This window comes from Heptranchias perlo, chromosome 16, assembly GCF_035084215.1.
Source record: "Heptranchias perlo isolate sHepPer1 chromosome 16, sHepPer1.hap1, whole genome shotgun sequence".
In the NCBI taxonomy this organism is placed as follows: domain Eukaryota; kingdom Metazoa; phylum Chordata; class Chondrichthyes; order Hexanchiformes; family Hexanchidae; genus Heptranchias; species Heptranchias perlo.
Window position 1 is genome coordinate 20,803,605 of NC_090340.1, and position 27,835 is coordinate 20,831,439.

General features: G+C 44.5%; 2 protein-coding genes across 2 annotated transcripts in view; both read left to right on the top strand.

The window, feature by feature from the left end:
• The window catches only part of lcat (lecithin-cholesterol acyltransferase), a 70,289-nt gene extending 67,346 nt beyond the window's left edge, over positions 1-2,943 (top strand). Inside the window, exon 6 of the mRNA XM_067997442.1 lies at positions 720-2,943. Within this exon, the coding sequence (XP_067853543.1) occupies positions 720-1,264 (545 nt within the window). The 3' untranslated portion in view covers positions 1,265-2,943. The remainder of the gene's footprint in view (positions 1-719) is intronic.
• Positions 2,944-13,403: 10,460 nt separating this feature from the next.
• Positions 13,404-27,835, top strand: part of pla2g15 (phospholipase A2, group XV) — a 51,684-nt gene continuing 37,252 nt past the window's right edge. The window contains exon 1 of the mRNA XM_067997759.1: positions 13,404-13,752. Within this exon, the coding sequence (XP_067853860.1) occupies positions 13,608-13,752 (145 nt within the window). The 5' untranslated portion in view covers positions 13,404-13,607. The remainder of the gene's footprint in view (positions 13,753-27,835) is intronic.

Genomic DNA, 27,835 nt, shown 5'->3' on the forward strand with positions numbered 1-27,835 from the left:
ACACTAGTTGGACTCCCTGCTCTTTAAATAGTGCTGTGGGATCTTTTATATCCACCTGGACATTGGAGACTGGGCTTCAGTTTAACATCTGGTTGTTGCTGACAAGTGCACCCATTGCACACATAAATTTCTGTTATCCTGACGGAGGGAAGAGATTTGGATTTTATTTTTGAGGAGGTATGCATTGCCAGAGGGATGAGGCAGACCAAGACAATGCAGCACTGCCTCAGTACTAACTTAGATTAGGTACTTCATCTCCTCAGGTGAGGCTTGAACCCACAACCTTCCAAGTCAGAGGCAAGAGCACTATCTCTGTGTGTCAAGCTGTTTAGGAAGCACTTCATGTAAAGAGTGATAAGTACCTGGAATGACCTGTCACATAGGTTAGTGAAGTTAAAAATTCTGCAATCATTCAAAAGATAGTTAGGTACTCTGATGGATGAGCTGAATGGGCCGGTTGGATGAATAGCCTCCCTCTTCTGTACTTAGCTTTCTAATCTTCTGATCTGACCAAGAAAGTATAGCAAGATGCTTATAATTATCCTCAGAAGACCAATTTCATTAACATAAGGGGGAAGAGAAAACAAATAGGAAGAAATACTTTCTATGAAAAGGAGTCTTCACCACCCCCCTCCCCCCAATATACAGTATCCTTTATCATTAAAGAGAAAGGAATTTTCAAGCTTGTGTATTTTTTTTCTTCAATACTCATTTTCCAGGGGACAACTATGGCCTCGCTCTTGAATATCTGAAGATACGTGAACATCAACGAACGACAACGACTAACCCTTGGCTGCTTCCCACCAGACGGGCCTGGCCAGCAGACCATGTCTTCATCTCCACACCAACATACAACTACACATACGATGACTACAGAAAGTTCTTCACTGATATAGGATATGAAGAAGGCTGGTTCAAGTGGCAACGCAGCAGAGGTCTTCTGTCTGACTTGTCTCCACCGGGGGTGGAGATGTACTGTATGTATGGAGCCAGAATCCCAACACCAGTGACTTATATATACGATGAAGGCTTTCCTTCCACCCAGCCAGTACGGATTGTCTATGGTGATGGTGACAATACTGTTAGCATGAAAAGCTTGTCTCTGTGCAGAGAATGGAAGGACCAGCAAGAGCAGAAAGTCCATGTTATAGAATTTCCTGACACACTTCATTTAGACACGATTTATGACATTCAAACTTTAGCTGTCATTCAAGAGATAGTGTTAGGAAATTATTCTGAACAACAACACAATTCCAGAAACTAGATGTGGTTTTATCAGTGATGGGACACTCCCGATTTAGACAGCATAAATCTTAGATTTCTAGGCCATGCCTTTAGACTGGGATGGGCTTCTCTGAGGGGGTTCAAATGCCTTTTAATTGTAATAGCTGCATCCGCTGCAAGATTCACTGCCATCTTTGGTTGCTTATATGCAGGAATTTTGAACTCGCAAACCACAAATTACTGATCACCATGCCTGATTAAAGGGGGGGTTACAGGAGGCATGCTTTTATTGAAGAAAACAAACTTAGAAATCATCACCGGGGATATTAGCAAACACTGAACTAGCACATATGGCAGTCCTCTATATATTATCTTATATAGAGGCATTAATCCATTTAAAATAACACCTCAAGTTAATAACCTCTTTAAAATTCCAGAGGAATGTCACACTAGCAAGTTAAATGTTCCTCTGCTAATATCACCAACAGTGATTTCTAGAAAGCTCTAGAAAGGTACAACTTCAGTGAATGGGGTTAATTCAGAGAAAGGCCATTTTGTTTCATTGTAATTTTATTGTTAAAATAAAGGATTCCCAATCCTGAGGAACATGAATGAGTTCACACCCAAGCTTTGTCTTGTCCATTATAACTTGTCCATGCTCTGGGTAAGCATTGTCAGTTCTCAAACAAACCTCTAGAGGGCACACTATGAAAAACCATTCTACAGAGGGAGTGAGCTGGTGTCAGTGGTGTGTGGAAAAGGAACTTCAAATGTTTAAATCTGCAATATTAAAATGTTTTTTAATGTTAAATGCTGCAGATTAAACTTAAAAAAATGTTTTCATTGTTATATTTTTATGAAAGATTTTAACAACCTGTAAAAATGAACCTGCTGAAGCAGCATTGAAACTAATCCAGGCTATACCAGCTCCTTCTCCATTCTAAATGTTGAAGTATGTGAACACCTCTGTTATTTAAAAGCTGTGGAATCCCTTAATCATGGGTCCATATTGGAATTGAAAACTAAATGTATTTTGTGTAAATGTTAAATCATCTATAAAATGGAAAGTATTGCATCCAGCACATGTCCATAACGTCACAACTTTCGGAGGGGGTCACGTATCAATAGGGTTAAAAGAAAAACATGCAATGGGTTAGACACTAGCCTCTGACCCCTGAAACTTGGGTTCCAATCTCTCCCAACCTCATTATTCTGCTGGCTGTTAAGGTCCTTAGGTGAAATGAATTTGGGCAATGATCCCATTGCCTTAAGGGCACAGAACCGTTCCTAATTGGATTGGCGTTCTCACTCAGAGAGGCCACGGGATGGCTGGTGCGGGAAATGGAAACAATGTCACACTGGTGCAGTAGGGGATGCTTTTCTGAGGTGGGGTTTAGGCAAACTGTTGGGGCAGCGCAGTGCAGTATTCTCTATCTGGCTGTGCTGTACCTGCCCTGCAAGTACTTGATGATGACACTAGCAAAATCTCAATCTACAGTGTTTCTGTATTTAAATAAATAAAGTTGGAAGTTTTACGAAGTCCAATTTTGTTTATTTTGAAATCTCTGCTGCCAAATAAAGCTGGGTGGCAAAGCAGTCTAACAAGACAACTAAAATGGGTCTTGCTTGTTTGGTTACCATTGGGCATTCTGGATGTAATGGATATTATTGGAACTGGGTGTGTGATTGCACTGAATAAACAACAGTTTTTTTTTACTATTCAAGTGAATTGCCTGAGATTATTTTAAAATTAATAATTACCAGAATGGAAATTTTAACAAGCAAAGTCTTACTCCCTCCATCCCTTCCTTTTTCCCCCAGCCATTAAAATTACTGCCTTCTGGTCATAACCCTAATTCATGATGGTTTTCATTCCTGCTTACTAATATTTGAATCATCCACCGCTACAGGTGAGGTGCCTGAAGATTGGAGGGTAGCAAATGTTGTGCCTTTGTTTAAGAAGGGCGGCAGGGAAAAGCCTGGGAACTACAGACCAGTGAGCCTGACATCTGTAGTGGGTAAGTTGTTAGAGGGTATTCTGAGGGACAGGATCTACAGGCATTTGGAGAGGCAGGGACTAATTAGGAACAGTCAGCATGGTTTTGTGAGAGGAAAATCATGTCTCACGAATTTGATTGAGTTTTTTGAAGGGGTAACCAAGAAGATAGATGAGGGCTGTGCAGTAGACGTGGTCTACATGGACTTCAGCAAAGCATTTGACAAGGTACCGCATGGTAGGTTGTTACATAAGGTTAAATCTCATGGGATCCAAGGTGAGGTAGCCAATTGGATACAAAATTGGCTTGACGACAGAAGACAGAGGGTGGTTGTAGAGGGTTGTTTTTCAAACTGGATGCCTGTGTCCAGCAGTGTGCCTCAGGGATCGGTGCTGGGTCCGCTGTTATTTGTTATTTATATTAATGATTTGGATGAGAATTTAGGAGGCATGGTTAGTAAGTTTGCAGATGACACCAAGATTGGTGGCATTGTGGACAGTGAAGAAGGTTATCTAGGATTGCAACGGGATCTTGATAAATTGGGCCAGTGGGCCGATGAATTGCAGATGGAGTTTAATTTAGATAAATGTGAGGTGATGCATTTTGGTAGATCGAATCGGGCCAGGACCTACTCCGTTAATGGTAGGGCGTTGGGGAGAGTTATAGAACAAAGAGATCTAGGAGTACAGATTCATAGCTCCTTGAAAGTGGAGTCACAGGTGGATAGGGTGGTGAAGAAGGCATTCAGCATGCTTGGTTTCATTGGTCAGAACATTGAATGCAGGAGTTGGGATGTCTTGTTGAAGTTGTACAGGGCATTGGTGAGGCCACACTTGGAGTACTGTGTACAGTTCTGGTCACCCTATTATAGAAAGGATATTATTAAACTAGAAAGAGTGCAGAAAAGATTTACTAGGATGCTACCGGGACTTGATGGTTTGACTTACAGGGAGAGGTTAGACAGACTGGGACTTTATTCCCTGGAGAGTAGGAGGTTAAGGGGTGATCTTATAGAAGTCTATAAAATAATGAGGGGCATAGATAAGGTCGATAGTCAAAATCTTTTCCCAAAGGTAGGGGAGTCTATAACGAGGGGGCACAGATTTAAGGTGAGAGGGGAGAGATACAAAAGGATCCAGAGGGGCAATTTTTTCACTCAAAGGGTGGTGAGTGTCTGGAACGAGCTGCCAGAGGCAGTAGTAGAGACGGGTACAATTTTGTCTTTTAAAAAGCATTTGGACAGTTACATGGGGAAGATGGGTATCGAGGGATATGGGCCAAGTGCAGGCAATTGGGACTAGCTTAGTGGTATAAACTGGGCGACATGGACATGTTGGGCCGAAGGGCCTGTTTCCATGTTGTAACTTCTATGATTCTATGATTCTATGAATTATCGATTAGAATGGTGTCTACCTGTTTAGTTGAAATTTGTTACTGTTTTATGAGCTGATCAGCAAGAAATTTGCAAATAAGGTGTTATATCAGATGTGGAAAACTATACAATATATCAAACAATATATTGTTCTTTGCATTGCGGTGGTGAAAATACCCAGGGCTTGAAATGTAGGCCAACCATTGCACTTCACAATCACCCTGCCCACCTGAAACCAACCCCAAACCCTTCCCGTCCAACTGAGATCAGGTCAGAATGAGGATATTTAAATAGAGTATTGTTGACCAGAGGTCACTGGTTACGGTTATTGGCTTAGTACAAAGAGGAGAAGAGTCAATTCTCTCTTAATTCTCAATTCGCTTTATTAACGTTGTTAGATTATGTACATATAGCTTATATGTCTGGTTAGATATAGGCATGCAGTTTACAGCAGGTTATACAGTTTTATACCCAAACTAGGATTTAAACGCACACCCACTAGGTTTCTCTGACACTCCCTGAGTGGTCACAGAATAGAAAGGATATTATATTACCTGGAAAAGAGAGCTGACGCTGGCCAGGCATTCCGTTCTCTCTCTCTTGACATCGTCTCCACGTCCCTGTCGTAGGGTCTTCCACTTCTGCGATGGTTGGTCTCCGGAGTTTCGCACACTGGCACCAAGCCTGCAATTCTTCATTCTTATTCCCAAGTCTTAACTCTTCAAGTGGTGTTGTCTTTCTCCTGTTGGCTTAGATTTGCTCGAGTGGTCGGTGTCATCCCCTGATTGGCTCTGTTCCAAGGGGTTTGGTAGCATCACCTCATTACTCTTTTTCTAAATAAGGACTGGTGTCTCATCACAGTCCCTTTGTCTCTTAGAAGCGTAGCTAATTCAAACCGGTTCCGGCCAGCTCAAACCAGTGACTGAACTCCAGGTCACTTCAGTTCAAAAGTTACTTTTGCCTGAGTGTTAGCAATTCGGAATAAACTCAGTAGTTTTTATGCAGCTCCTGGCCAACAGTATTCAATGAAATGATCTGCAAAGAATGGGTGAGCAGTTCGACATACAGTCCCTCGGGCGAACCCGTTACATCTCTGTATTTGGTTTCTTGTTTATGGAATAATTGTCTCCTTCATTCACAGTTTTCTGACTACATATTAATGGCATCTTTACCTTTCCAAAATTACACAAATTCTACAATGTTGTTAATCGGAGAGGAGGGGGAAGGGAGTTGGTCAGTGCAGGTTGGCTGAGGACAGCAAATAAACCCGGAATCAACTGAGAGGCCTGAACCTCACACTGCTGAGCAGGACACGCGTGTGATTATGGATCCATACAAAATGGATTCAATTAAGCAGGTTTTGCATTTATTTTTGCTGAAACTGACTTGAAATTGTCAAGTGCCTCGAAACATATGCTTTGTTGTGGAATTAAACCCTCCTCCCCCTCGCTCCTCCCAATTTTGAATTTGCTGGACTTCAGGATGGTTTGTTGCTGATGTAGGTCTTGTTATTTTCATAGATGATTTTGCATTATCTGCAACGTAGGTAGAGGCAAGTCAGCTACTGCTGGTGAATGCCTGGGCAAGGAAAAGAGCTGTCAGAGCAATTTTAGCAGTGGGTATCGTGTGCATCTAGGGGGGCTCTGGGGGCATGACCCCTCAGAATATTTTTAGTTTTCACACTTCATTTGCTGCATTTTAAAATGTATTGCCGTAGAATGTATTATATTCTTCATAAACATGAGAGGAACCACTAAACTGAACAAAACACATAAACAGTGACTCTCGTATGGTGTGGTAATTATTAGTAATATCTTTATCTTTAAATAACTGTTTTCTATTTTATTTATCCAGAAAATCAGTTCAGACAAGAAATAATACTTGTAGTCTTTTTATAACGACTGTCACAGGGCCTTTTGATCTTCATCATAAGATGGCTCTCAAATCACTTTGGCCTGGAGGGGAGCTCAGGGCTTGGAGGAGGCTTGAGACCCGAAGGAGGTACAGAGGGGAGTTCAAGTCCTGGAGGGGAGCTCGGGGCCTGGACTGACCTGGACCTGAGAGCAGCGCTGACTCCTGACTGCAGAACCACCAACTGAATGGCCCACGAATCAGGTGCCAAAAGGGACAAGCCCTCCTCCCCCTCGCTCCTCCCAATTTTGAAGTCTGCAATCATAGGAAGCGTACACTGCCATTTTTCGAAGCAGAAAAGTGAGCATACACTTCATTCTGAGATTAAAAGCGGATATATTAACCCCTCCCTTACTGTATCTATGGTGGGGTGAATATAGGAGAAATGTGCTTTGAGTTACTGCTAAGGGGTGCATTTACTGTGATCCCTGAAAGTCACCGGTCCTGTACCACATTGCACATTGTTCTTACTGGTGGCAGATCAGATCTCTATTCTGTGATGATAACTTAATCCAATCAGTTTATATGCTCCTGACCTCAATCATTGTCAAGGTGTGGATGTCCGATGAGGATAGGATTGAGCTTGGCTGTGACGCACACAGTATCAAATAGCCTGCCAACACTTACTTCCCATGCTTACACTTTAAGAATGGTCACTTTGATGAGACACCAGAGGGCTGATATTGCTCATGGAGGCATACTCCTAAATGAGCTGTCAGTGGGAAGAAGCACAGTAAGGGGTAAGCTTTAATTAGTAAATAAAAAAGGGCAACTCAGCACAAGAAGGCAAAGAGAAAAATCATTAGCTCACACAAAGATAAAGGGGGACCAACTTTGTAAAGGGTTTCAAAACCTCATAGAAGCTAGATAAACACATGAGAGAGAAAGGAATAGATGAAGGGTTAGATGAAGTAGGGTGAGAGGAGACTCGTGTGGAGCATAAACACCAGTATAGACCTGTTGGGTGGAATGGCCTGTTTCTGTGCCATAAATTCTATGTAATACTTTCCCTCTAGTCCCCTTTGCTTCCCAGGTCATACAGCAACTGCAGCCAAAAGAAAAAGGGCGAATGACGTACTCCAGATTGATCCCCACCAATGCCCCTGAAACATCCCTGGGAGGTGTTTGACAACATGAGGAGAACTTTCTGGTTTTTCCCTCTCTCCCAAGCTAAGGTTTGCCTCCCCTGGTAAGCTTGCAGCTTCTTTATTGACACATACAGGAGGAACCAGCACACAGGCTCCTGGGAGATGATGAGTGCCAGCTATCCTCCGTTATCTTGTCCAAGTGGCAATTCTACACAGTGAGGAGCAGCAGGCTGTTCAACTATGGGGGGCATTGCAGCCATACCCGATCCTGACCTTGCCACCTGTTCACACACGCGAGAACTTTCCAGCAGGAATGACTGACCATGAAAAGGAGCCCTGGCTGATCTTTCTCCCCTTCCTCTCTGGACCAACTGTAGGGCTTTTTCTACTGTGTTGCATGTAGAGGAAAAATCACAAATTTTCACACCAGCACAGGCCAATATACAGTGGATATTAGGATGTCCCTCAGAACCGAAGCTATTCCACTGCATCTGTGTTGGTGTAACTTCCAGGGATTGATATATTCCACAGGGAGTATCTCTGACTGAAGTCGAATCCTTTGTTAGGAGCCTAGGCAGTCAACGAACTGTTAAAAGTGTTCCTTGGGCATCGGGCTCTGAGTGGGATCCCAGCTCCTGATACCAGTTGTGATATTTCTTGTTTTGTTGTTGTGTATTAGTTGGTACAGCTGGGGGCAGATTCCCAACCATTTTGAATCTGAGAGTAAGCACTGTTATCACAAGATGCCCCCATTGCCCTTTTGCATTTATATTAACACCTGAACCCATCGAGAGCAATCGTGTAAATGGCCCTATGTTCTGCAGAAACTTTCTACGGTTCATTACGTGATTTGTTCTGTTTGTAAAAGTAAAATACCCACATATAGAGTAAGAACTTGCACTTATATAGCGCCTTTCACTACCTCAGGACGTCCCAAAGCGCTTTACAGCCAATTAGGTACTTTTGTACACTGTTATAATGTAGGGAAACGCAGCAGCCAATTTGCACACAGCAAGCTCCCACAAACAGCAAAGTCAAAATGACCACATAATCTGTTTTTTTCAGTGAGGTTGGTTGAGGAATAAATATTGGCCAGAACACTGGGTGGGGGGGGGGGGGGGGGAGAACTCTTCTTCAAAATAGTCATGATGTGGAGATGCCGGTGATGGACTGGGGTTGACAATTGTAAACAATTTTACAACACCAAGTTATAGTCCAGCAATTTTATTTTAAATTCACAAGCTTTCGGAGATTTTCTCCTTCCTCAGGCAAATGTTTCAAGATCTCCTTGAAGCCTACGCATTTATACATATTGAACAATAATACATGGTGTTTACAGACTGCCCCTGCAACTGCCCGTTGCCAAGGCAATCACCGTGTTCAGACAGAGAGGTGTTACCTGCAGAACCTCCGAATACACATTCAACAAAAAAACAAACAGGGAAAAAAAACAGAGAAAAAAAAAACACAGAGAGAGGCAGAAACATCCGGAAGGCAGAGAGAGCCAGCAAATGACCCATTATATTAAAAACAGATAACATTTGTTCGCTGGTGGGGTAACGTGTAGCGTGACATGAACCCAAGATCCCGGTTGAGGCCGTCCTCATGGGTGCGGAACTTGGCTATCAATTTCTGCTCGACGATTTTGCGTTGTCGTGTGTCTCGAAGGCCGCCTTGGAGTACGCTTACCCGAAGGTCGGTGGATGAATGTCCATGACTGCTGAAGTGTTCCCCGACTGGGAGGGAACCCTCCTGTTTGGCGATTGTTGCGCGGTGTCCGTTCATCCGTTGTCGCAGCGTCTGCATGGTCTCGCCAATGTACCATGCTCTGGGGCATCCTTTCCTGCAACGTATGAGGTAGACAACGTTGGCTGAGTCACAGGAGTATGAACCATGCACCTGGTGGGTGGTGTCATCTCGTGTGATGGTGGTATCTGTGTCGATGATCTGGCATGTCTTGCAGAGGTTACCGTGGCAGGGTTGTGTGGCGTCGTGGACGCTGTTCTCTTGAAAGCTAGGTAGTTTGCTGCGAACGATGGTCTGTTTGAGGTTGGGTGGCTGTTTAAAGGCGAGTAGTGGAGGTGTGGGGATGGCCATAGCGAGGTGTTTGTCCTCATTGATGACATGTTGAAGGCTGCGGAGAACATGGCGTAGTTTCTCCGCTCCGGGGAAGTACTGGACGACAAAGGGTACTCTGTTGGTTGCGTCCCGTGTTAGTCTCCTGAGGAGGTCTATGCGATTTTTTGCTGTGGCCCGTCGGAACTGTCGATCGATGAGTCGAGCGTCATATCCCGTTCTTACTAGGGCGTCTTTCAGCGTCTGTAGGTGTCCATCGCGTTCCTCCTCGTCTGAGCAGACCCTGTGTATTCGCAGGGCCTGTCCATAGGGGATGGCCTCTTTGACGTGGTTAGGGTGGAAGCTGGAAAAGTGGAGCATCGTGAGGTTGTCCGTGGGCTTGCGGTAGAGTGAGGTGCTGAGGTGCCCGTCTTTGATGGAGATTCGTGTGTCCAAGAAAGAAACTGATTCTGAGGAGTAGTCCATGGTGAGCTTGATGGTGGGATGGAACTTGTTGATGTTATCGTGTAGTCTCTTCAGTGATTCCTTGCCGTGGGTCCATAGAAAGAAAATGTCGTCGATGTATCTGGTGTATAGTGTTGGTTGGAGGTCTTGTGCAGTGAAGAAGTCCTGCTCGAACTTGTGCATGAAAATGTTGGCGTATTGGGGTGCGAATTTGGTCCCCATGGCTGTTCCGTGTGTTTGGGTAAAGAACTGGTTATCGAAGGTGAAGACATTGTGATCCAGGATGAAGCGGATGAGTTGTAGGATGGCTTCCGGAGATTGGCTGTTGTTGGTGTTGAGTATTGATGCTGTCGCAGCGATGCCGTCATCGTGGGGGATACTGGTGTATAGTGCCGAGACGTCCATCGTGGTGAGAAGTGTTCCTGGTTCAACTGGTCCGTGGGTACTGAGTTTTTGTAGGAAGTCTGTAGTGTCACGACAGAAGCTGGGGGTTCCCTGTACGATGGGTTTCAGGATGCCCTCGATGTATCCAGAGAGGTTCTCACACAGGGTTCCGTTGCCTGATACGATGGGACGTCCGGGTGTGTTGGCTTTGTGTATCTTTGGGAGGCAGTAGAAGTCTCCCACGCGGGGATTACGTGGGATGAGAATGCGTAGGATGCTTTGAAGGTCTGGATCGAAGGTCTTGATCAGTTTGTTGAGCTGGTGGGTGTGTTCTTTGGTCGGATCTGCGGGTAACCGTCTGTAGTGTTCCTGGTTGTCCAGTTGTCGGTATGCTTCTTTGCAATAGTCTGTTCTGTTCTGTATGACTATGGCTCCTCCTTTGTCCGCTGGTTTGATGACGATGTTGCGGTTGGTCTTGAGAGCGTTGATGGCGTTGCGTTGTGCTCGGGTGACATTCTGGACTGTCTTCTGAGTGCGGCTGATGAATCTGGCATTGACGCATTTCCTGACAGCTTGAGCATACATGTCCAGCTGAGGGCAGCGACCCTCCGGAGGAGTCCAGTTTGACTCTTTCCTCTTCGGTTGCTGTACCGCGGATCCCTCTGTCTGCTGTTCCGGATCGTCGATTGTCTCATTGGGTTCGCTGCTGAAATCTTGGGGTTTGTGGTAGAATTCCCGGAGCCTCATTCTCCTGATGAATTCCTCTGTGTCCGCCGCGAGACTAGTGGGGTCCATTTTGGTAGTGGGGCAGAAATTGAGCCCTCGGCTGAGAACTTCGATTTCGTCTGGTTGAAGGGTGTGGTCGGATAAATTGACAATAGACTTCCCTGTGGTTGCAACCGTGGTACCAGGGGAAGCTTGGTCGTTGCTGGTGGTGATGCCGAGTTTCTCAAGCTTCCTGCTCTTGGTTTTCATGTAGGCAGCGTAGTTCCGTTGCCTCGTCTGTTTGGCGGTATAACGTAGCTGGTCTGCTGTGTCCTGAGTACAGGTTGAGAGTATGGACTCTATCTTGGTTTCGAGGTTGTGGCGTCTGCTGTAGAGTTGGTGTATGAGATGGTTGCGGAGTGTGCGAGAGGTACGGCGGCAGAGTCTCTCAGCGTAATCCGAGTTGTATGTGGACTTGAGTGGAGACTAACACGGGACGCAACCAACAGAGTACCCTTTGTCGTCCAGTACTTCCCCGGAGCGGAGAAACTACGCCATGTTCTCCGCAGCCTTCAACATGTCATCAATGAGGACAAACACCTCGCTATGGCCATCCCCACACCTCCACTACTCGCCTTTAAACAGCCACCCAACCTCAAACAGACCATCGTTCGCAGCAAACTACCTAGCTTTCAAGAGAACAGCGTCCACGACGCCACACAACCCTGCCACGGTAACCTCTGCAAGACATGCCAGATCATCGACACAGATACCACCATCACACGAGATGACACCACCCACCAGGTGCATGGTTCATACTCCTGTGACTCAGCCAACGTTGTCTACCTCATACGTTGCAGGAAAGGATGCCCCAGAGCATGGTACATTGGCGAGACCATGCAGACGCTGCGACAACGGATGAACGGACACCGCGCAACAATCGCCAAACAGGAGGGTTCCCTCCCAGTCGGGGAACACTTCAGCAGTCATGGACATTCATCCACCGACCTTCGGGTAAGCGTACTCCAAGGCGGCCTTCGAGACACACGACAACGCAAAATCGTCGAGCAGAAATTGATAGCCAAGTTCCGCACCCATGAGGACGGCCTCAACCGGGATCTTGGGTTCATGTCACGCTACACGTTACCCCACCAGCGAACAAATGTTATCTGTTTTTAATATAATGGGTCATTTGCTGGCTCTCTCTGCCTTCCGGATGTTTCTGCCTCTCTCTGTGTTTTTTTTTTCTCTGTTTTTTTTCCCTGTTTGTTTTTTTGTTGAATGTGTATTCGGAGGTTCTGCAGGTAACACCTCTCTGTCTGAACACGGTGATTGCCTTGGCAACGGGCAGTTGCAGGGGCAGTCTGTAAACACCATGTATTATTGTTCAATATGTATAAATGCGTAGGCTTCAAGGAGATCTTGAAACATTTGCCTGAGGAAGGAGAAAATCTCCGAAAGCTTGTGAATTTAAAATAAAATTGCTGGACTATAACTTGGTGTTGTAAAATTGTCTTCAAAATAGTGCCATGGGATCTTTTAAGTCCACCTAAAGAGAGATTTAAGAGAGATATTATTTCAAAAACAGATTTTAGAGAGAGAGAGAAGGAAAACTGGAGGGGCGAATAATTTACACCAGAATCAGAGGCAACTCTGCCTGTTGCATGTTCCATACCAAGAGAATACTGGTGGGCACCGCAGGGACTGGGCGTGCAGAGTGGACACCAATAACAACATTATTATTTAATTTTAAAAGCTGCCTTTGTTTACTTCTTTATGATGTGGAGATGCCGGTGATGGACTGGGGTTGACAATTGTAAACAATTTTACAACACCAAGTTATAGTCCAGCAATTTTATTTTAAATTCACAAGCTTTCGGAGGCTACCTCCTTCGTCAGGTGAACGATGTGGAAATCCACATCGTTCACCTGAGGAAGGAGGTAGCCTCCGAAAGCTTGTGAATTTAAAATAAAATTGCTGGACTATAACTTGGTGTTGTAAAATTGTTTACTTCTTTATGAGTTGAGCCCCTTCGAAAAAGGAGTGGGGGGGAGGGGGGCACTTTTGTTTGGTGGCTCCTCATTGGTTTGTAGAGAAAAGACATACCGACAGGAGCCTGAGGGTGGCGTGTTGCAGCCCTCCAGTTCGGATTGATAAGAGCCCGCTGTGTGTGAGTGGCCTCTTGCCCCCTTGTTGGTAGGAGGAGGGAGGAGGGGGCGGGCTTGTCATGGAGGGGCCGAGTTACACAGCAGCCGGCGAGTGGCGCTGGTTCGCTTCGTGCCCATTCCGTGTCGGAACTCGGTGTTAGTTCCACCGCCTCCTCCTCCCCCCCCCCCGGGGCTCTGCCACACACTCTCTCTCTCTCTCTCTCTCCTCCTCACTCCCCGAGCTATGAGACCTGGGCGATGATTTCCAGAGCTGGCCTTTCCTCTCTCTCCCTCTTTCTTTCTCTCCTCACGGCTGCCAGCCCCGGCGCTCTCTCCTCCGACTGCCAGGATCAGTTATCTTCCCGGGGTTGTTTGAATGCGACCAGACCGCCTGTCGTGCTGGGTGAGTGTATTTTGTTGAACCTTAAAAAGTCCATCGTTGTTTGTCACTGTGAACAGTTTGGGGTTTTTGTTTAGCGCCGGGCCTGCTGTTGAACGCACCTTCCTCTCCCTCACTCTGTGTTTACCTTTTAACTATGATCATTTTGTGAAATTATGACTTTTATTGATTTTTTTTGACATTTTATCATTTAATAGTGAAATGTTACGTGTCCGACCGCTCCAGCCTTCAGTTTAACTGATTTGTTTTTTTTTTAACCTTCACACAAGTGCAGTCAATGTTTCTGTAATCGTATCACTCTCTCTAATAATGTTGTTCAAACACTTTTTTCCTTCAGTTAAATGCACCAAACTCTATACGTAAACCGCTGAGAATAAGCTGCCGTACTTTCTCATGCTTGTCACCGGCCTGTGCTGTTCGAGAGCTTTCCTGTCGAGGCAACAGAACTTGTAGTGACTGAGGGGCAGCCTTGTGTACCAGGGCGACATACAGGAGCTGAGCAGGCCAGGGTATTCAGCCTTGTACTTCCCCAGAGATTTACTTGGTTCCCTCTCCTCCTTCCCAACACGCTTGTAACTGGGGTGAGGTGCTTCTGGAACTAACATGCACATGTTTAAATTTTACCCCCTCCCTTTCATAGTACAGGTAGTAGTTTAAGAACATAAGAAATAGGAGCAGGAGTAGGCCACATGGCCCCTCGAGCCTGCTCTGCCATTCAATAAGATCAAGGCTGATCTTTGACCTCAACTCCACTTTCCTGCCTGATCCCCATATCCCTTAATTCCCCAAGAGTCCAAAAATCTATCAATCTCAGTCTTGAATATAATCAATGACTAAGCATCTGTAGCCCTCTGGGGTGGAGAATTCTAAAGATTCACAATCGTCTAAGTGAAGAAATTTCTCCTCAACTTTGTCCTGTGACTATCTCCCCAGTTCTAGACTCCAGCCAGGGCAAACAGCCTCTCTGCATCTACACTGTCAAACCCTCTCAGAATCTTATATGTTTCAATGAGATCACCCCTCATTCTTTTAAACTCCAGAGAGTATAAGCCCATTCTACTCAATCTCTCCTCAAAGGACAATCCTCTTATCCCAGGAATCAATCTAGTGAACCGTGTTGCACCACCTCTAAGGCAAGTATATCCTTCCTTAGGTAAGGAGACCAAAACAGTACACAGTACTCCAGGTCTGATCTCACCAAAGCCAAATTGCAGCAAGACTTACTTAGTCTTGTACTCCAACCCCTGTGCAATAAAGGCCAACATGCCATTTGCCTTCCTAATTGCTTGCTGTACCTGCATGTTAACTTTGTGTTTCATGGACAAGGACACCCAAATCCCTCTAAACACCAACGTTTAATAGTTTCTCACCATTTAAAAAATATTCTGTTTTTCTATTCTTCCTACCAAAGTGGATAACCTCACACTTCCCCACCTGCCACCTTCTTGCCCACTCACTTAACCTGTCTATATCCCTTTGCACTCTTTGTGTCCCCCTCACAGCTTACTTTCCCACCTGGCTTTGTATCATCAGTAAACCTGGATACATTACACTCTGATCGTTCATCTAAGTCATTATTGTAGATTGTAAATAGCTGAGGCCCCAGCACTGATTCTTGTGGCACCCCACTAGTTACAGCCTGCCAACCTGAAAATGTCCCTTTTATTCCTACTGTTTTCTGTCTGTTAACCAATCCTCTACCTATGCTAATATTACCCCAACCCCATGAGCCCTTATCGTGTTTAACAACCTTTTGTTGGGCACCTTATCGAATGCCTTTTGAAAATCCAAATATACCACATCCACTGGTTTCCCTTTATCTACCCTGCTAGTTACATCCTCAAAAAAACTCCAGTAGATTTGTCAAACATGATTTCCCTTTCATAAGAGCACGATGACTCTGCCTAATCTTATTATGATTTTCTAAGTGGCTTGTTACCACATCCTTAATAATGGATTACAGCGTTTTCCCGATGACTGATGTCAGGCTAACTGGTCTGTAATTCTGTTTTCTCGCTCCTATCTTGAATAGCGGTGTTACATTTGCTACCTTCCAATCCACTGAGACGGTTCTAAAATCTAGGGAATTTTGGAAGACACAATCAATGCTTCCACTATCTCTGCAGCCACTGCTTTTTGAACCCAAGGATGTAGGCCATCAGATCTAGGGAATTTGTTAGCTTTTAGTCCCTTTTTAATTTCTCCAGTACTTTTTCTTTACTAATAGTAATTACTTTAGGTTCCACACACTCTTTAGACCCTTGGTTCCCCACTATTTTTAGTATGTTTTTTGTCTTCTACTGTAAAGACAGATACAAAATATTTGTTTAATGTCTCTGTCATTTCCTTATTCCCCATTATAATTTCTCCTGTCTCAGCCGCTAAGGGGCCCATGTTTATTTTTGCTACTCTCTTCCTTTTTATATACTTGTCCAAGCTCTTAAAATCTGTGTTTATGTTTCTTGCTAGTTTACTCTCATTCTATTTTCTCCCTCTATCAATTTTTTGGTGATCCTTTGCTGGTTTCTAAAACACTCCCAATCCTCAGGCTTACTACTCTTTTTGGCAACATTATAAGCTGCTGCTTTTAACCTAATACTATCCTTAACTTCTTTAGTTAGCTATGGATGGATCACTTTTCACGTAGAGTTTTTATTTCTCGATGGAATGTATATTCATTGAGAATTATGAAATATTTCTTTAAATGTTCACATTGCTTATCTACTGTCATATCTTTTAATCTAATTTTCCAATCAACCTTAACCAGCTTGTCCTTCATACCTATGTAGATGGCTTTGTTTAAGTTTAAGACTCTAGTTTCAGTCTTAAGTACGTCACTCTCAAACTCAATGTGAAATTCTGTCATATTATGGTCACTCTTCCCCAGGGGATCTTTTACTATGAGATTACTAATTAACTCTATCTCATTACACAAGACAAGACCTAAAATAGCCCATTCCCTAGTTGGTTCCATTATTCGAGGAAACTATCTTGAATGCATTCCATGAACTCGTCCTCCAAACTACTTTTGCCAATTTGACTTGCCCAGTCTATAGGAAGATTAAAGTCCTCCATGATTAATGCATTACCTTTGTTACAAGCTGCTCTTATTTCTTGATTAATACTCTGTCCACCACCCTAACTACTGTTAGGGGGCCTACGGACTACTTGCACCAATGTTTTCTGCCCCTTGTTATTTCTTACCTCCACCTGTATTGATTCTACTTCCTGATCTTCTGAGCCAAGATCCTTTCTCACTCGTGTCTTTATGTCATCCTTTATTATCAGGGCACACCACCCCCGCCCCCCACCTTTTTCCATTTTGCCTGTCTTTTCGAAAAGTCAAGTACCCTGGAATATTTAGTTCCCAACCTTGGTCACCTTGCAACCACGTCTCAGTAATGGCTACTAGATCAAACCCATTTATCTCTTTCTGCCATTTAATTCATCTATCTTGTTACGAATGCTTCGCGCGTTCAGATAAAGCGCATTTAATTTTAACTTTTTACTATTTTTCTCTCATTTGACCTTATTCACTGATGCCCTATTACTGTTAAACTCTCTGTCCCTTCCCATCACACTCTGCTTTTCTTTACCCAAATTGCTACACTGCTCTATAGCCTTGACTTTTTTCTCTTTAGATGTATCAATTTCCCTTAACTGAACCCTCTCTCTTTTCCCCCCTCCCCCCACTTTAGTTTAAAGCCCTATCTACCACCCTAGTTATTTGATTCGTCAGGACACTAGTACCAGTCTGGTTTAAGTGGAGCCCATCCCAATGGAACAGCCCCCTCTTTTCCCAGTACTGGTGCCAGTGCCCCATGAATCAAAAACCATATCTCACCACTCTTTGAGCCACGTATTTAATTCTCTAATTTGTTTGACCCTATGCCAATTTGCGTGTGGCTCAGATAGTAATCCAGAGATTATTACCTTTTTGAGGTCCTGCTTATTATTTTGAACCTTAGCTCCTCAAACTCCCTCAGCAGAACCTCATTCCTAATTCTACCTATGTCGTTGGTTCCTATGTGGACCACGACAACTGAATCCTCCCCCTGTTGCTCCACATTCTTTTCCAGCCGTGAGGAGATATTCTTAACCCTGGCACCAAGCAGGCAACAAAGCCTTTGGGACTCCCGGTCGCAGCTGCAGAGAACAGTATCTATCTCCCTGACTATACAATCCCCTACCACTACCACATTCTGTTTTGCTCCCCCCACTTGAATGGCCTCCTGTACCATGTGCCGTGGTCAGTTTGCCCATCCTCCCTGCAGTCTTTGTCCTCATCCACACAGGTAGCAAATACCTCGTACCTGTTGGACAAGATCAAAGGCTGAGTCTCCTTCATCACCGCATCCTGGGTCCCGAAACCTGCCTGACTCGCAGTCACATTCTCCTGTCCCTGACCCACTGACTAAATCTAAACCACTACCTAACCTAAGGGGTGTGACTGCGTCCTGGATTAAAGTATCCAGGTAACTCTTCCCCCTCCATGATGCATCGCAACGTCTGCAGCTTGGACTCCAGCTCAACGACTCTGAGCTGAAGTTCCTCGAGTTGCAGACACTTACTGCAGATGTGGTTGCCTGGAATCACACTGGTCTCCACAATCTCCCACATGCTGCAGTTACGACAAACCACCTGCCCTGCTGTCCCTATCTAACCTTGTTTTATATATTTAATTAGTTAAAGTTTTTATTCACTCAATATTTTTAGTTTTATTAACTAATCAGTTTATCTAGTTTGTTATTAATTTAATGAAGTAATAGTTATAGTTTCCCAGCTCTTGGTTTAAACCACTGCCCTAGCTTAGAGAGCAAAAAAAAGGCAATACTCACCAACCAATCTCCTACCTGCTGTCCTGTAACGTCACTCCTTGATTTTTTTTTTTTCTCTCTCTCTGCCACTCCTACCCGGGTCCTGGGCCACTGCTTTATATCCCCCGCCACTCCTTTATACCCGGGTCCTGGGCCACCGTGCTTTATATCCCCCGCCACTCCTCTAAACCCGGGTCCTGGGCCACCGTGCTTTATATCCCCCGCCACTCCTCTATACCCGGGTCCTGGGCCACTGTGCTTTATATCCCCCGCCACTCCTTTATACCCGGGTCCTGGGCCACCGTGCTTTATATCCCCCGCCACTCCTTTATACCCGGGTCCTGGGCCACTGTGCTTTATATCCCCTGCCACTCCTTTATACCCGGGTCCTGGGCCACCGTGCTTTATATCCCCCGCCACTCCTTTATACCTGGGTCCTGGGCCACCGTGCTTTATATCCCCCGCCACTCCTCTATACCTGGGTCCTGGGCCACCGTGCTTTATATCCCCCGCCACTCCTTTACACCCGGGTCCTGGGCCACTGTGCTTTATATCCCCCGCCACTCCTTTATACCCGGGTCCTGGGCCACTGTGCTTTATATCCCCCGCCACTCCTTTATACCCGGGTCCTGGGCCACCGTGCTTTATATCCCCCGCCACTCCTTTATACCTGGGTCCTGGGCCACTGTGCTTTATATCCCCCGCCACTCCTTTATACCCGGGTCCTGGGCCACTGTGCTTTATATCCCCCGCCACTCCTTTATACCCGGGTCCTGGGCCACTGTGCTTTATATCCCCCGCCACTCCTTTATACCCGGGTCCTGGGCCACCGTGCTTTATATCCCCCGCCACTCCTTTATACCTGGGTCCTGGGCCACTGTGCTTTATATCCCCCGCCACTCCTTTATACCTGGGTCCTGGGCCACCGTGCTTTATATCCCCCGCCACTCCTTTATACCCGGGTCCTGGGCCACTGTGCTTTATATCCCCCGCCACTCCTCTATACCCGGGTCCTGGGCCACTGTGCTTTATATCCCCCGCCACTCCTCTATACCCGGGTCCTGGGCCACTGTGCTTTATATCCCCCGCCATTCTTTATACCCGGTTCGCCGCTGCTTTTATATCTCCGCTGCTCTCTCTGCTGCTCCTTTTTACCTGGGCCTCCGCTACTGCTGCACTCTACATCCCCACTGCTCTCACTGTGCTCTTGCCACTTTTAACACCAGTACCTGCTTTTTAGAGCAGTGTGAGCTGGCAATAAGAAAGACTTGCATTTATATAGCACCCTTCACAACCTTAGGACGTCCCAAAGCGCTTTATAGCCAGTGAAGTACTTTTTTTAACGTGTAATCACTGTTGTAGGAAACGCCGCAGCCAGTTTGCACACAGCAAGGTTCCACAAACAGCAATGCGATGATGACCAGATAATCTATTTTAATGTTGGTTGAGGGATAAATATTGGCCAGGACACTGGGGAGAACTCCCCTGCTCTTTGAAATAGTGTCGTGAGATCTTTTAGGCCCACCTGAGGGGGCAGACGGGGCCTCGGTTTAACATCTCATCTGAAAGGTGGCACCTCCAACAGTGCAGCACTCTCTCTCAGTTCTGCACTGGAGTGTTAACCCAGATTATGTGCTCCAGCCTCTCGGCTATACTACTGGTTGTGCAAAACTGAGCTCTTCATATACATACTTAACCACCTATGCATAGTTCCAAACACCATCTAAGTTATGGTGAGCAATAAAGCTGGCTGCGTATTTGCTTTTTTATAAACATTAGAAAGTTTAAAGGGATCTTGCTGAGGCAGTGGGAGCTTAGATTGAAAGTTCAGGAAGGTGACTTCATGCAGGTTGCAGTAGGTACAAAGCCAAAGTGGGGTGAGACCAGCAGTTGGAGGTGTCTTAAGGCTGCTGACCAAAATGCAGCTTGCACTCAGATCGACTACTTCAAATCACAGCTTTTACTGCACTTTAATACAATGTACAATCTGCAATATAACTGGCAAATGCAGAGCGTGTGGTGTCAGCTTGGCTCGATCAGTAGCACTCTCTCCTCTTGAGTCAGAAGGTTGTGGGTTGAATTTCAGGCTTGATGGACTAGCTGGTCTTTTCCTGCCCGTCAATTTTGTATGTTGGTAATTTGCACTCCGGGGGATAACTGATCATTAATCAAAACTGCAGTTTGTGGGACCATGTGCACAAATTGACTGCCACACTTGCCTATGCTGCAAGAGTAACTGCACTTCAGAAATAATTAATAGGGTGTAAAACACTTTGTGGTGTCATGTGATGAGCCACTAAATAAATCCAAGTTCTTTCTTTGCATAAATTTAGTAAGAGTAGTTGGGACAGGGCAGTTGTGTGGGGGCTCGGTGGGGGGGCTGTGGTGGTGGTGGTGGTAGTAATCAGTTAACTCATTCTTAACCCCACTCCACCCAAATAAACTTTGTTTCAAGGCAGAATAACATTCAGCCTGGTATCAGTGCCTTAGCTTTTGCACTGAACTGTCTCCAGGAGATGTTTAAGTCGGTTGGAGTTGGGAAACAGCTCGTCAGGTGATGCTGTGGGAGTTGTGGACTACAGTACATGTCATGTGCTGTTACTTTGTACTGCCATGTGCTATATTTAAGAGCCAGGAAGCTGTTGGAAAGGCAGCTTACCCTTGCTGTTAATTTATCATTAACCAGCTTTGCTTTCTGCTTTACTCCTATTTCCCAGTTTCTGCTATTGTTTGCAAACATTATGCTGCTCTGAATTTTGCAGTTGTCAGGGTGAGGGAAGTCAGAGGTGGGGAATAATTTTTTTTTCTATATGGGTATCTGGTGTCAGCATCAATCAGTCCTGCATTCTATGCAAGGTAAAACATATTTTGCATTGTTCCACATAAAGGGTAGTCGAAATCTGGGACTCTTTTCCCCCCAAAAAGCTGTTGAGGCTGGGGGTCAGTTGAAACTTTCAAAACTGAGATTGATAGATTTTTGTTAGGCAAGGGTATTAAGGGTTACAGAACCAAGGCTGGTGGATGGAGTTAAGGTACAGATCAGCCATAATCTAATTGAATGGCTGAATGGCCTACTCTTGTTCCTATAATGTGCCTTAAACCATTAATGCAGAGCCCTCCCACTGTCAGTCATATCGATTCTTCCAGACATTTTGTGTCCTTGCTGAGTGAGATTGCAAATTAGTATTAAATTATGGGCAGTTTTGTGCTGTAGACTCATGCCCACTAGGAACTGAATTAGGGCTGCTCTGAACGGGTATGGGGAGGGGCAGCAGAGTGGGATGGTGATCAAGGAAAATACTGGCACAGACTTGATGGGCCGAATGACCTGCTATCTGTGCTGTAGCTTTCTATGGTTCGAACACATTTCGAATGGGATCCTTAAGGCTGTCAGAGGCTGAAGTCTTTCATCCAGCCTGGAGAGGAAAATTAAGAGCTGAATTTTAACGCACAGTGCCACCCAGGCCATGGTACCTTTTTTGATTTTGAATACGTAACCAGCAGCATCATATGTAGTGCATTGAAACACATTCCTCCCACCAGCCCACTGTTGTACTGACTCATACCTGAGTGCCAAGTTTGATCCCCTGTCCGCCTCGAGATATCTGATCTTGGCTAAATCAGCAGTTACAATGCTACAGTTGGCCTCAATGATCTTGGTGTGCGTGTGCCCGCGTCAAGTGTGAGGAATGGCCACTCTGCTGAGAGGCCAAAGTGCTGCTGGTGCCTGCAAGAGTCAACACCTACTTGCTTGGTTTTGCTTAAGACCTATTTGGTCTTGCTTAACGCTACTAGGCAGTGCTTTGACCCTCTAGGTTTTAACAATATCTAGATGCAAATAATCTGTGAAAAATAATAATATATTGTGATCTGCAGACAGGATAAATTGCCCTAGACCTCTCCTTTTAAGACCCTCCTTAAAACCTATCTCTGACAAAGCTTCTAGTCACCCCTCCTAATATATCCTTCTTTGTTTCAACATCCATTTTTGTCTGATTCCACCTCTGGGAAGCGCCTTGAATACGTTTTCCTATGTTAAAGGTGCTATATAAATACATGTTGGTGATCTAATTGAAGTTTTCAAGATTATGAAGGGAATTGACAGCGGATCCAAATTATTCACTGGTGAAGAGTTTAATTAACTATCAAGTGCCTCGACTTGATTAGGAACAAGAAAGGAAATTGGGCAAATGAAGTGAATAATGTAAATGATTAATGGGTATGTGGAGAAAGAATGAATTGGGGGATATGGTGAGATGGTAGGTAGGTGGGGTTGTTCCAACAAAAAAAGGAGAGGGGCCTAATGACATTTTCCGATTTTTGTAAAGTCCAAAATGTATGTAAACAACTTTGTTATAATCAGCCAACTGATGTCACAAGTTTGCAGCCACTTCTAACAGCAGCATTTTTTCTTTTAAAATTGTTTTTCACAACTCCTCAGGCTCAACTCAGCCAACCAGATCAGAGAGATCCCATGTCTGATCGTTAGTCTACAGCAAAATTAGCTGAACTCAGTCGGATGGCAGTTGAAGTGCTACAAATAGCCTCACTGCCCTGGGCTAGGGAGGGGCCAATAATAAGTCAGCCATCTTTACAGATCCAGAGGTTGGAAACTGTGCTGTTAACTGTCTTGGTTTTCAGAAATGAAAATTGTCGCTCCCAAGATCAGACTAGTTGAAAATCTCAGAGCTGATTACCCTTGCCTTCTTAGACCTGTCCCTATTTAAACAATAAGTCCAGGGAGCTGGGATCTTAATGTGTCTGGCTAGTCTGTTTTTTTTAATATAAGGCTTGATCTGTCCTTGGTGTTCCTCACATTAAAAAAAAGTCGTCTCTCTCCCTGTAACTATCTCTGCTTGTCTCCCACTCCCCATTTCCTTCTGCTTCCTCCCCTCTTTCCATTTGTTTCTCTCGCTTGCTCTTCCTGCCTGTCTTTTCTCACTTTCTATAATTTTTTTTCTGTTCCATCTGTTTTCCCCCCTCCCTCACTTTTGAATGTACCCACTCTCTGTATGCTTCAAACACACAGTCCCTCAGATAGATAATGAACTGATCCATATCTATAGTTGATTACAGTCGGATAATCAATTATTTAGAGTAAAATCTGAACTGTACTAAAGCTAGCTGGACGTGTTTGTTTAACTCATAAATACTGATTTTTTTTTTCCTCAATTGGCGCTCTTTTTTTCAGGTTTGTATCTTCCTGTCCTTTAAATGATTGCTGCAGCAGATGTGTATTTGCACACCCTGTCATACAGCCACTTATTAGAGTAATTTTTAACAAAATGGCCACACAGCTTAACATCCTTGGCACCAGGTGAGAGCTGGCCTGGAATGCAATGTGTAGGTGAGGTTCCTGCCAGAGGTCCCACAAAGCACAGGTGTTGGGGAGGGGGGTGTCTCCTTCCGGTTAAATTGACGCTTCTTGTCCTGAGCACCATAGCAACATGCGGTATGTGGGCTGCATTTTGCCCCTCACTATCTCAACAAAGGTCCTAGCTCTCCGGCAGCTGTAACGGCTTTATTGCAGGCGGAGTCCTGGGTCCCAGGAAAGGAGTGAGGTCTGGACTTGTCCTACGTTACAACAGTGACTACACTTCAAAAGTACTTCATTGGCTGTAAAGCGCTTTGGGAAATCCTGAAAAGCGCTAAGTAAATGCAAGTCTTTCTTGAATGTGAAGCAGCAAGATTAGGGTGTGAGGCTAGCATGGAGCGGGATTGGTGAAATCCCGGAGCTGATGGGGCTTTTTTGGGATGAGGAGAGACAACCAATGTTTTCAGCAGGGATTGGTCCACGGTAACCATATGAGTGATAACACTTTACCAGTCCCAATATAATCCCATGATGTTAAAGTGCCAAACGGAACAGACGTTTTTCTTATGTAAAGGGGATTTCCTGTGATGTTGCTAACGGGTAGTTTAGAATGTGGTTGTGATTTTTAGCTGCCTAAGATGAAGTTGTGTTTAATGTGGCCTATCCCTTTAAGGCCACTGTGGGGGGAGGAAGGAGAAGAGAATGCTCTAAATAGGCAAATCTGGGTAATTGTTGCTGCTTGCAAACTCCTAAGGTCAATTAAAGGGCATCAGTAACTCTTTATAAACTTGTGACTCCAGGTCAAAAGAGCCCAGCGTGAAATGACTTTCTTTCTTGATCCTTTTTCTAAAGAGATTATTTTGTAACGACATGACACGTGTGCACTAAACACAAAACATTTTTCTAGTAGATACTGACAGAAAGAAGGCACATTTACAACCTTTTAGATTTGATGCCAACGTCCCTCCCACCTGTCCCCACTCCTGGTTAACCCATAGTTCTGCTCTTTAGGTCTGCAGTTCAAAGATTAGGTTCTTTCAACTGGTGCTGGTGCAGTTGACTGCTTAAAGTGGCTAATATTTAAATATATCTTGTGGCATTAAGTTGCAAACTTGCCGTGGTGCAAGAATGTTTAATTGGAAATATTCTTTCAATTGTCGTATCATCACTGGTGTATTTCCATTTGAGTGTCCAATGGTGTATGTGGTTTAGGGAGTTTGGAAGCCAGTTTCTCTTCAAACCCATCCCACTCCCCATTTTTTTAAAAAAAAAGAAACGCACACATTCAAGATGCATAAACAACAGGCACCAATACTGCCTGGATCCTCAGCTCATTGGAGACGGAGTTCTTAAATGTTTTGCATTAGTTTCGATCATTCCTGTCTGTATGAATGTTGGCACGGCAGTGCTAGAAATAACAGCAAAGGGCAGCCAGCAGACTGGTGTTTAATTGAGGTAAAAATTTAGCCTGCAGCAGGCTGTAATTCATGTGATCTGTCACAGCGCTTGCGATTGTCTTTTTCAAGATAGGAAGGAGGAGGAGAGTTGGGGGACCTTGCTGGACGTATCCAAGGAATGGATTGCAGATGCTGACCAATGTTCCAACTTTATTCAGATCTTTTTCCGTGATGAAGGAAAGAAACAAAGACTTGCATTTATATAGCGCCTTTCACAATCTCAGGATGTCGCAAAGCACTTTACAGTCAGTGAAGTTACTTTTGAAGTGTAGTCTGTTGTAATGCAGCAACCAATCTGCTCACAGCGAGTCCACGGTACTTTCTGAAATGCTCCCAGCCTGAGAGAGAGGAAAAAAGTTCCCTTGCAGCTTCCTTTTTAATTTGTAGCATGTGCTTGTAAAATTGTTTTTCATTTTGCATCAAGATCGATGAGCCAAGGGTGTGCCAGTAAACAAGGCCACGAGCTTCAGTCACGAGTGACCGACTGCCAAAATGTACATAGAAACAAGCTTCAAATAATTGCACGCTACCAAAAAGGAAATTAAATTGGCAGGGAATTGAGATCAGATTCCGAGTTGAGAATATTTTTGTAAAGTACTTCAGATTTTAAGTCAAACAATATGTAGAATAAGTGGACTTTTTGGAATGGTTTTAACCCTGTCGAGTGCTGTCTGTGTGGGTGAGACATTAGTAGTGCATTGTTTAACAGGAATGCCTATTGGTTAAAATTTCTCCCAGAACTTTTAACTTGGGGGGGAAAAAAGGCAGATTCCATAAGCAGAACAGATTTATTTTGAACCGAAACTTGCACCCTTGTTTGTCATGAGTGGTATAGCATGTCTCCGGACTAAGGACTACCCCTTGTACTGGGAACTATGTGGAATGCTCACTGCATTCTTCTGTCTGTTCTGAAAGGCAATGGACACCCTCGTGTCAGACCATTCTACAATCTGAAACTAACTGTCCAGTTTATTTTCAAGTAAGATAGTTTCACAGAAGCATAAATACGCAGCAAATTTACTAGGGTGACACCAGAATTGAGAGGTTATACCTAGTAGGAAAGATTGAACAGGCTGGGGCTCCTTTCTCTAGAAAAGCGAAGACAGAGGGGTGACCTGATAGAGGTCTTTAAGATTATGAAAGGGTTTGATAAGCTAGACATAGAGAAAATGTTTCCACTTGCAGGGGAGATCAGAACTAGGGGCCATAAATATAAGATAGTCACTAATAAATCCAATGGGGAAACCTCTTTACCCAGAGAATGATTAGAATATGGAACTCTCTACCACAAGGAGTAGTTGAGGCGACTAGCATAGATGTATTTAAGGGGAAGCTAGATAAACACATGAGGGAGAAAGGAATAGAAGGATATGATAGGGTTAGATGAAGAAGAGTGGGAGGAAGCTTGTGTGGAGCATAAAGACTGGCATGGACCTGTTGAGCCGAATGGCCTGTTTCAGTGCTGTACGTTCTATGTAAAATTACTGATGATACATATATATTTAGGAAACAATAAATTGAGAAACTGTCCAGAAGGAGTTAAATTCTCTTTCCGAATATATACGGTCTGATAATCAGCAAGACTCCTGTTATGAAGTTTGTACATAGTGGGCTAACTTAGGAATTGCATCACCTGAGTCCAAGTGTCGAGAGCTGAATGGAACTGAACTGAAGTTGAACAGCTATGGCAGTGCCTTTCTTCTAAAAGAAGCATTTTTTTGTGTTGCAGCTGTTAATATTGAGACAATGATAATGTTCCTTTGAATGACGCCCCAGATGGCTCAGACCCTAGAGGTATTGAGTTCATCCATAGGCTTGTATTTTTTTTAGACACTTGCCAGCAATCAAAACCGTTCCAATGTCTGATTTGGAGTCTACAAACAAAATGCTCATTGAGCTTCTAAGGACCAATAACTTGACTATCACCTAGAATCAAGCATCTGCATCTTGGTTAATCTACAGATCAAAGAAGCTGCAGTCATTGACCACAACAACAACTTGTATTTATATAGCGCCTTTAACATAGTAAAATGTCCCAATACGCTTCACAGGAGTGTTTCCGAGCCACATGAGATATTAGAACAGGTAGGTTTTAAGGAACGTCTTAGAGGAGAGAGAGGTGAAAGTTTAGGGAGGGAATTCCGGAGCTAAGGGCCTAGGCAGCTGAAGGCTCGGCCATCAATAGTAGAGTGATTTAAAATCGGGGATGCGCAAGAGGCCGGAATTGGAGGAATGTAGAGATCTCAGAGGGTTGTACAGCTGGAGGAGGTTAGAGAGATAGGGAGGAATTTGAAAACTAGGATGGGAATTTTAAAATTGAGGTGTTGCCAATGTAGGTCAGTGAGCACAGGGTTGATAGGTGAACAGGTCTTGGTGAGAGTTAGGATACGGGCAGCAGAGTTTAGGATGAGCTCAAATTTGTGAAGAGTGCAAGGTGGGAGGCCAGTCAGGAGAGCATTGCAATAGTTGAGTCTAGAGGTAACAAAGGCATGGATGAG